At 52.3% G+C, this 10,586-nt stretch overlaps 1 protein-coding gene across 1 annotated transcript; it reads right to left on the reverse strand.

The window, feature by feature from the left end:
* Positions 1-228: 228 nt before the first annotated feature.
* LOC117871578 (serine/threonine-protein kinase SBK2-like) lies at positions 229-8,936 on the reverse strand. Its single transcript, XM_034759394.1, has 4 exons — positions 8,771-8,936; positions 8,149-8,351; positions 7,203-7,753; positions 229-301 (listed from the first exon to the last, which is right to left on the reverse strand). The coding sequence occupies exons 1-4, from the start codon at positions 8,934-8,936 to the stop codon at positions 229-231; spliced, it is 993 nt and encodes a 330-aa protein (XP_034615285.1).
* Between the last annotated feature and the right edge of the window lie 1,650 nt (positions 8,937-10,586).

Raw genomic sequence — 10,586 nt, forward strand, 5'->3', positions numbered from 1 at the left:
ATTTTGTGAAGAAACTTGCTTGGAATTTGGAAGGAGGAGCACAGGTTGCAGGAGGGAAGAGTTTGGATGAGGCACCAGGAAGTCAATCTATGTGCACATGGTTAGAATGGCAGCGGCTGGTGCAGCACCTCTCTAAACAGACCTCTTAATAAGCACCAGTTTAGTTTAGAGCCAGTAACATGGTCCTGTCATGTTGTTACCCAGTATGCAGTACATGAAACATGGTGGCTATTGACCGGTCAGTCTAGTGAGACTCACAGCAAGGAACAGAGTGTTATTAACAGGCAAACAAAGCAGAGCACTTAGAAACAGAGCAGAGGCAGCATGGAGGGACTCAGACCACTGGGCATACTGGATTTCAACAAAAAAATCTCACACAACGTGCAAGCAAGAACTGAATCTGTACACAGAGCTGACCATGGGGTAAACATGAGAAAATGAAGGTAAAGCTTTTTTAGTATCTCACTGGGAAAAAAAGACGAGAAGTGAGTGAGACACTATTGCCAGGAATAATGCCCAAAATACTGGAACTGCTAATAAAGATGTTAGATGACTACTTTGATCCCAGATGGAATGCGGCTGTAGACAGAAGCTGTTGTTTATCCAAAGCCAAGGAGCAGAAGAGGGAATAGATATTAGGTTACAGAACTGAGAACTCTGGCATCCGCATATAACTTTGGAGACATTAAAGATTTCCTATTAGAGACAGCATAGTTTGTGGGACACATGATTCCACCTTACAGGAGAGATCGTTGAGAGATACAGAGCTAACCCTAGAGAAATGCCTCCAAATAGCAAGGGCAGCTGAACTCCCCAGGGAAAGATCAAAAGAGTGACAGCCACCAGTGCAGAACAAGTAAACAGGCTCAAGCTAAAGAAACCCCAGAGACAGGCTGACCAAGAATGAAGGCATCATGGTCCTGTATATATATTAAGGAAAGCAATCCGAAAAGCAGAAAGAAAAAAGCCCAGCCTATGGGCACCAATGGAAGAGGTGGATGAGAAATAGAACCACTCCTGTGTCCCAATGCTACAGCTACTCTAGGAAGAAAAAAGCAGCAGTACATGCTGTGATTGAGGACCTAGACTTCCAGCAAAGAGGAGAGTATTTGCAGTATGACTTTAGCACAGGGGTCGGCAACCTTTGGCACGTGGCCCATCAAGGTAATCTGTTGGCGGGCCGCAAGACATTTTGTTTACATTGACCGTCATCAGGAACGGCCCCCTGCAGCTCGCAGTGGCTGCGGTTCACCACTGGGAGCTGCAGGGGGCCGTGCTTGCAGACGGTCAATGTAAACAAAATGTCTCGCAGCCCACCAGCAGATTACACAGATGGGCCACATGCCGAAGGTTGCTGACCCCTGCTTTAGCAGATCCAAAGACTCTCAGTGTACGTGCACTGCAGAAGAAGGCTGCCAGTCATTCCGCTGCCATATTTGTAACTATGCTATTAGATCAACAAGCAATTTGATTCCAGGTGGATTCTGGAGCCAGCTGCAATGTAATCCCAGCAACACTGGTAAGCAGCAACATTAGATGAGACAAAGAAATGTGGAGAAATGTGGCCATGTGCTTGTGATGGGCTGTCAATAAGAAACTCACAGAACAGGAAACGTTATCGCTTGGAGTTTAGCACAGTTGACACAACAGTACCACCCACCGCTAGAGTCCCTATCAGAAACCTGTGAGCCCTTCAGCCCCAGCAGTTGACACACAATGATGCAGCATGGGGAAGGTCAGAGACCCAGGAACAAGCATTTGAAAGAGTAAAGAAAACCATAAGCAATGCACCAGTCCTAAAGTGCGACAACCCTATGGCATAGCAAGAGCTACAGTGTGATGCGCAAAAGGAAGCCTAGAAGCAGCACTGATGCAAAGTCACCAGCCCATAGCATTTGCTAGCAGAGCTCTGACAGACACAGAAAGGGACTATACTCGGGTAGAAAAGGAGCTACAAGCTGTGGTCTTTGGAATGGTACAATTCCAGTTCACTGTTGAGCACAACATGGATGTGCAGTGTGATTACATGCCATTAGAAAGCATCATGAAAAATCCACTGCTGAGTGCACCCAAGTGGCTACAACACGTGTTACTGAGAATCCAGCACTATGATGTTAGGGTAAGTTCCTGCCCAGAAGAGTCACTACAGGTGGCAGATACAGTGAGCTGGGTGTAGCTTCCAGACTAGAACACAGATGGTTCTGTGGAACAGGAGACAGAATCTACCAACATGCTACAATCCCTTCGCATCTCTGATGGGAGGCTCCAGACAATCTAACAAAACACCAGGCAGTAGAATGACTGATACTCCGGGTTTGGCCAGATCTCAAGGAGCAAGTGCCACAGGAGGTTACCCCTATACCGGGTGAGGGATGAGCTGTGTGTGCAAGGTGGGATTTTGTTTAAAGCAAAGTGTGCGGTAACCCCAGCAGATTTAGGAGCTGACATCATGAGATGGATGCATGGCTCACACCTGGGTATAAAGCCATGCCCTAAAACAGCCAGGGAATCTACTGGCCAGGCATGAATGCCCATTTGTGAGCATACATGGAATAGTGTAAGGTGTACAAATAGTATAGTGATCAACATAGGTGGTGTGTGAGTCTTTTGTTTGGGGATGCTACTTCCAGGAGCGCCAGAAGCTCCCTAGGAGTGTGGGGGGAAGGCACTGTGGCCCCACCCCCATGCCCCCTGAGGCCCTGCCCACACTTGGCCTCTTCCCCTAAGGCCCTGCCTGTGCTCCACCTCTTCCCACCCCACTCCACCTCTTCCCCCAAGGCCCCACCCACTGCTTGCTCCTCTCTGCCCCCTCCGACCTATCATTTGCCCTTAAGGGGAAGGGAGGGACAGAGCGGGGCCATGGTCTGGGTGCCGGTGGCCACCCCTCTTCTAGGGAGCTTCCAGCACTCCTGCCCCCCAGGGTGCAAAGGCAGTGGGCCAGCGCACCTCCAAAGGGAGGTGACCTGTATCTGACATTTTCCCCCTGCATAGCCAACCTTTTTTATTTTGAGGAGGTTTAGCCTTTTAGATGCTCCTCCCATGGTGATCAACAACAGAAGGAGACTATGCAGCCTCATGAAATCCCTGCCCCACCCTGGGAAAAGGTCAAAACAGACCTGTTCACTTTTAATGACAGGAACTACATGGTCACAGTAGGCGACTGCTCCAACTTCTAGGAGGTGGATTATCTGGTCGACATTCAGGCAAGAACTGTGATCAGTTCATATGAGGTAGTTACAGACTCAGGACAGCAGTGGTGATGAAATTGAAGACAACTGTGGAGTAGCGGCAGAAATTTGGCACACGCAGACAGACAGGCCCAAGGCCAGGACCAGGAGAACATAGAAAGAGCCTCTGCCATCAGCTGATCTGATTTACGACAGTCAGAAACTAGGTAGCAATAATACAAATGACAAGTGGGAGGCTGGTTTGAAGACCAGCACACTTGAAGGTGAGGCTTAGCAGGCTACAATGGAATGGTGAAGGCCACATACCTAGAGTGTGCTATGTATTGGTAGCCTCTGGTCCTAGCAAGTCAGCAAATTCTTGCACATTGCACAAAGACAAAACAATAGCAACAATTATTAAAAGGAAAGATATAGCAACCTGTAACGAAGTTGGAGACCGGTTGCAGGAGGGAAGAGTTTGGAGGAGGCACCAGAAAGTCATTCTCTGCACATGGCTAGAAAGCTATCTCTTTGCAGCATCTCTGTAAATAGTTCTCTTTAAAAAAGAGCCAGTTTAATTTTGCAGTCATTAAGTCATTTCATGTTGTTACTCAGCCCACAGTACATAATACAGAAGAAACCAAGAGATGGAGAATTCACTGCATTCTTAATAGTGTGGTCCAATGGTTAATTACCTTCACTGATAAAACACAAAATGTGCTTCATTTCCAGTTTGAATTTGTCTGGCTTCAGCTTCCAGACATTTGTTCTTATTTTACCTTTCTCTGTTAGATTAAAGAGCCCATTAGTACCCTGTTTTTTCTCCTTGTAGCAGGGTGTACCAACCCCCACTGGGCCACCGGGACTGGACCAATCACTGTGGACCCAGGAGACCATACCCCCTGACCCCAGCTGCACATGCTCCATAAAGGAGACAGCTCAGTCTGGGCTGGTTGAGGAGGAGGATGTTTTGTGTTGGTGTTGTGTTGTAGGCTTGTATAGAGGTACTGGCAACTCTCCAAGCAGTGGGTCACTGAGCTGCCGCCAGCTGGGGAGATGTCCGAGATGCACCTTGTGGTAGGAAGTGATCGTTGGACTGTAGTAGAAGCTGACACTTAAAACCTTAACAGGGAATTTCCCTGCTTTGTAGGGCCCTGGGTCAGAACCTGGTGGAGAAAGATAGACCTGGGTTCCCCTACCCCCCACCCCTTTGCCACTAGGTGTGGCCACTGTTTGTTTGCTCTGCCCCACCCGGGGGATACAGACAGACTGATTGCTCTGCCCTGTGGGGGCTGAGGACTGATTGTTTGCTTGACTGGGCTGGGGTCCTGAGCCCTACTTGTTGCAATTACCTGATCCCACAGGGACTCCCAATGACTGTGTGATGCGGTGTACCAACCCTGCACTGGGCCAATGTGGGCAGCCCTGCTTCACATGCAGGTTTCCCCATGACACTCCCCATAGAGGTAGTTATACACTATAATCAAATCATCTCTTGATATTCTTTTTGATAAACTAAGCAGATGGGGCTTAGATTTAAGTCTTCTACTCTAAGACATTTTCTCCAGTCCTTGAATCATTTCTGTGACTCTTCTGCACCTTTTCCAATTTTTCAACATGCTTTTAAAATATAGATACTGGGACTGTATGCTTTATTTCAGTATTGGCCTCACCAAAAATGCCAGGTACAGAGGTAAAAATCATCTCCCTACTTCTTCTCCTTCCCCTCTGAGACACCCTAAATCACAGGCCCCTTTTCAAAATGTGGTTCCTGTACACTGAGCCTAGGGTTTTCAGAGTAGTCTCAGTGCCTAGATCACATAGCGTTAGTGGGAGCTGGGTGCTGAGTGCACTTGGGCCCCCTCTGAAAATACTACCTTCCACTTGGAACTCTGACTTCACCAATTTAACTCTGCCCCAGCATCCAACACTGCAGTGCTGCCAACTCTCAGTATGTCTGGTGTTTCCTATAAATCCCCAGCTCCTGGAGTCATGGGATTATAGGACAATCTCATCTTCCAAAACAAACTCTGTTTCTCACCCTTGGGGTGGGGAGAAAAGCTAGCAAACAAGGCCCTCTAAAGGCTCCAACCCGAAAAGGCTCCACACGGATTATTGTGTAAAATTTCATGATTTTGAAGCCAGTCTCTGTATTTTGGGGCCTGTTCCTGGTGTGGGCTGGTGACATAACACAGAGCTCTCTCCCCGCTGACTGTGACTATGAGTTGAGATGCCCTTCCTGTGGGATGGGGAAGGCCTGCTGTCACTCATTGAGATACTGAGCTACTCATTCTGCAGGGTTCGACCCCTACTCTGGTTATCAAAGCTGATCCCTGCCAACATATCTCAGTGACACCTAGGCTAATGGCATGCCCCAGACTGCCAAGTGCCCCACATCTCACATGGTGCTCTGCCCCCATCTTGTCATGCCTGCTTCATTCTCGCCCACCCGCTGTGAGCAAGCACCCCCCTGCACTGACTGTCCCAACCAGTTTGTGCTGGTTCTTGTGTTGCTAAAGGGCTACAATAGTAATGAAAGCCTTCATTATCATTGTTCCAACATCAGGCAGGAAACGGTGGTTGAGGGTTTGTGCAAAGCCAACCCTGGAGACTCCCACTGTAATAACCACCCTATCAGCCCATTATCAAACATTGCAAAGGGGAAGAAACAGTGATAGCACTGGGAGGGAAAACATTCCCCGTGGCTTCCATTGGAACAATCCCCTTAGCCCTTTCCCATTGGCTGGAGAGGCTTTTCTAGGGGAAGCACCTGCCAGGGAATCTGTTTGGCTGGTATTAACTGTCCATTTGGGAACAGGAGCAGAGATGGGCTGGAACGGCTGTGGTTGTTGTTGCTGGAGTCTGACCTTGGTCCATTTAAGACAAAATGAAACAAACTGACCCAGGAGAGAGAGAGAGAGTGAGTGTGTGTGTGTGTGTGTGTCACTGACCCTTGCTAGTAGGTCACTGCTGGAAATCCCAGACCCAGCGCATGCTCTGAGTAGCCACAGCCAGGCCTGGTAGACTTGTGCCAGCGTGGGGCTATTTAAGGCCCTGCTTTAGCTGCCTCTCTGCTCACAGTTTCCCAGCACTGCTGCAAGGAGTCTTGGCAGCTGAGCTGGACGCTTATTAGATAGAGACAGAGAGCGAGAGAACAGGACACTACAGAACTACATCCCCAGCAGCCTCCCAACACCAAGTCCCCAGCTACCCCCTTCCAGCAAGACCTGGCACCCATCCCACGACAACCACATTCTAGCCCCTCAGCCCCCCCCCCCCAACTCCTTCCTGCTCCCAATACCCATCTACCCACTTCCTGCCAGACCTGGAACCTGTCCTCTAGCTGCCTCCTTCCAACCCCTTGGCTCCCCAGCACTTGTCCCCCAGCTACTCACTGGCACGCTGCAGTGGACCCTGGGCAGAGCCCCCAAGCTGGGAGAGAGCCCGTTGTAACCCGTTCTCACACACTATACAGGCCCCTGCTTGGAGATTTTATTACAAGTGAAAAAGAGCCACAGATGGGAATTTATTGATGAATAAATCTCTATTTCTGTAATAATGCAATGGCTGCGGTGCACAGAAACTGCTCCAGGGGGATGTGCTCCCCACAGCAATGAGACCTGCCTTTATCAGGGAGGGGGTGTGGTAGCTGGGGGGTGGGGATTGGCTCCCATTGCTGAATCAGTGCCTGGGGGAGAACTGGTGCCTGGAGGGGATCAACACACAGGCGGGGGGAAGTGGCACTAATTGGGGAATCAGTGGCCAGGGTGGATCTGTACCCAGGGGGATTGGTGTCTACTGGGGAATCAGTGCCCAGTGGGAACTGGCACCTGTGTGGGATTTGGCAGGAACTGGAGCTCAGTGCTTTGGAACAGATCTTGCCAGGGCTGGTATTTTGATAGCCCCTTTCAATGTATTCCTGTCCTGCTGGAGGCACGTGGTAGGGCCTTAGATACTGATCATCCTATAGACAGGCCCCACAGGGAGATGGCCTCCACTCCCCCAAAGGAGGTTCTCTAGGACCCCACAGCCTGCTCCTCACCATGCCAGTTCTCCACTCTCCAGGGGCAGTCGACATAATGCAGGGCCCCGCTGACAGGGCTGCGCTGGGCAGGATCCAGGACCAACAGGCTCCGCAGCATGTGGGTGGCCTCAGCTGTCAGGCGCCTCCAATGGTGTGGTAGGTCCTCATCCAGGCCTGACTCCTGCCACAGCATGAAGCCCTCAAAGAAGGGGTCAGCTGGCAGGCTTTGCTCCCAGGGGAAGTAGCCGGTCAGCAGGCAGAAGAGCATCACACCAAAGGCCCAGGCATCCAGGCTGGCATCGATGGGCAGGCCCTGGGCACTGGTGGTGTTGCTCAACTCCGGAGCGGTGTAGGGGATCACCCCAGCCACCAGCTTGAGCCGGGTGCCCTTGGGCCGGGTGAGCCCGAAGTCGGTCAGCTTGATGCGCCGGCACTCTGGGTCAAAGAGCAACACGTTCTCGGGCTTGACGTCTCGATACACCAGCCCCCGGCTGTGGATGAACTCCAGGGCACTCACCAGCTGCTTGGCACACTGCTTGGTAGCTGGCTCGGGGATCCCGTCCTGGACAGGGACAAAGAGAGGAGATGTTGCAACCCACAGCATTGCGGCCCCGCCAGCCGAACGTGCACCAGCCAGCTTTGCATTCAGGGGAGACTCTGGCACTTCGAATGTTGGAGATGGAGGTTCCCTGGGTACAGTCATTACCCCCAACCTGGGGCTGAAGAGATGGTGCTCCTAGTGGGGCAATGCCCATTCCCTGGGCAGGGTCCATTCCCTGCCCCCCTCATCCAGCTAGTCCCACAAGCTGGGGCTGGATCAGAGCTGGTGCCCCCTAATGGAGAAAGCCCCATCCCGACACCCCCTAAGCCAGCTAGTCTCCCACAGATTGGCCAGATGGCTGCTAGTGCCTCCTACAGGAGAAGGCCCCATGTCTCATTCCCTTTCCTGGCACTCACCCGTGGTTTGATGATGGAGATGAGGTCTCTGTGCAATGCTGGCTCGTAGAGAAAGCCATAGTGCTGGCTGGACTCAATGGCAATGCCAAACATGCCGATGATGGCAGGGTGGGTTGCGAGGGAGAGCGCCACGCAGTACTCATACAGGAAGGTGTGCAGCTTGGTGTGAGCTTTGGGCAGCAGCTTGAGAGCCATGGGGGTCCCTGAGGATGCGGGAGAGAGGTTAGGCTCCCCTTGAAAAGCTGCTCACACCATGGCCAGACAGGCAGGGCATTGGGCAGCCATGGGGCATGGAACCGTGGAACTCACTGCCACAGGGGGATCTCCAGCCAGATCCTGAGGGCAGGTGTTCACTGTAGGAGCTGGTTAAGAGGAATGGTCATTCTGAGAGGGGGCCCAGCCAGCTGCACGCTGTGTGGGTAGGGTCTGACCTGGGGCAGCAGGGGGTGGAGGATACCAGACTAGATAGACCCATTTGGTCTGATCCAGAGCAATGAGAGGGAGGGATTCCAGGTTAGATGGGACCATTGGCCTGACCCAGGGCAGTAGGAGAGAGGAGCTGAGGGTCAGAGAGAGCAGAGGTGGGGTGGCGTGCAGGTCCAAGGTGAGGGCAGCTCCTTACCTCTCTGCCTATGTGTCACCAGCACCACATGGCCATACTTGCCCCTGCCTAGCTCCCGGATGACCTGGTAGTGCTCAGCCACCTCGGTGTGCACCAGGCTCTGGGCTGTGATTTCCAGCATCTCATCCAGCACGGCCAATGCTGCTGCTCCTGGGCACTGGGCCATCACTGAGTCCTGCAGAGACACCACAGGCTGAGCCGCGGCAGCTTCCACTGGACAGAGAGAGCCAGATCTGGCACCTTATACACCACTCCATCCCTAGGTGCTCTATGGGAGCCTGGGGGCCTGCTGGGAGTGGTGCCTAGCCCAGCACTCAGGTGATGGTGCCCTATCTGCCCAGCAGCCTTCTGCACTGCAGGCACAAAGTGACAGGTGAGGGGAGAACTGGCTTGGTGACCTGATCCCCCTTTGTTTGTCCTGGGTGAGGAGCTGGTTAGCACTGGGTGGAATGGGCACTGTCCAGAGGGAACCCAGCTGAGACTCCCGTTCATCTCATACAGGCCAAGGAGATGCTGCCTCCGGTGGGAGGAGGGATTGCTGCCAGGAACAGCCCTCCCAAGCCTCCCCAACCCAACTCTGTGAGTGGAGGGCAGGATCAACATCTTGTGAGGCTGTGCCATCATCGCTGCACATGGCAAGAGGCTCAAATGTGCCAGTCTCATTCTCCATCCCCGGTGCGGGGTCCCTCTGGCTCAGAATAAGGCTTGGAGCTGAGTTAGAGCCCTTCCAGCAGCCCTTCTAAGTGCTTTTGGAGAGACCAGACCCCACCTAATGGGGGAGTGGACAGATTATCCCATGGACAGGGCGCTTACAGTGTTCTGTGTGCGGAAGCCACCAAACCCCCACCAGAGCAGCAGTGTGTAGATGTGGCTAGGTCTTGCATGCTGTGTACAGTATTTGGGGAGAATCCCCCAAACCCTGCCCATGTGGATCCTTCCTATTGCAGATGCTGTATAATAGCCAAAGGCACAACAGCCCTACCCAGTGCCTCTCATGTGCTGCCAGCCCGTGCACTGCAGGGATCCAGCCAGAGGCACAGGGGGTAAAGGGGTAAGGCCTGACTCCTCAGCACACCTGAGAGATCTGTAACATCTGGCACTGCACAGCCTCTGGCTGTGAGGAATGGCCACCTGCCCTGACGTGGCTCCTGAGGTGTCCGCACTTGGACTGCTCCCTTGCTGCTCAGGACATACTCAGGAGTGCCTGGGACTAGTGCTGGGGGAAGAAGTGATTTTTTTTTTTTGGTTCATTGACAATTTCAAACTCAAAGAAAAATCGAAACATTAAAATTTGTGCAGATTTTTTTTTGTTTTTTTCAAAACAAGGAACTCTGTGAAACTGACACAAATTCTCAAAACATTTCAATGTTGCTGAATCTGCATTTTTTGCTGAAAAAAAGTTTGGTACCAAAATGTCCCCAGCTCTCCTGGGGACTCTGGCTGGGCGTGGCAGCTCCAAACATCCCCAGGCAGCCAGCCCCATCTGTGCACTGAACGGAGCACCCTCCTGCCCAGATGGGAAGGTTGTGGCACCACCCTGACCTGCAGCTCTACACTCGTCCCTCCCTGCCAGCTGTGCCATTCAGGGTCCCTGGTGCCTCCAGGCTTGGAGCGGGCAGAGCCCTCTCAGAAGCACTGCACTTTCCTTCTGACTCTGAGCCTGGGAAGGTCCCCTGGAGCCTGGGCATCTCAGACCCATTTTACAGGGAGCGGCGGGGGTGGGAGGGGAGCAATACCCAACTCGTGAGACCCTCCCACTCCCAGAGACCAGGAATTGATCCCTTCTGATTAGGGGTGCCCTCACCTGGTACTGCTT

The sequence above is a fragment of the Trachemys scripta genome, chromosome 2, assembly GCF_013100865.1.
Source record: "Trachemys scripta elegans isolate TJP31775 chromosome 2, CAS_Tse_1.0, whole genome shotgun sequence".
Classification (NCBI taxonomy): Eukaryota; Metazoa; Chordata; order Testudines; family Emydidae; genus Trachemys; species Trachemys scripta.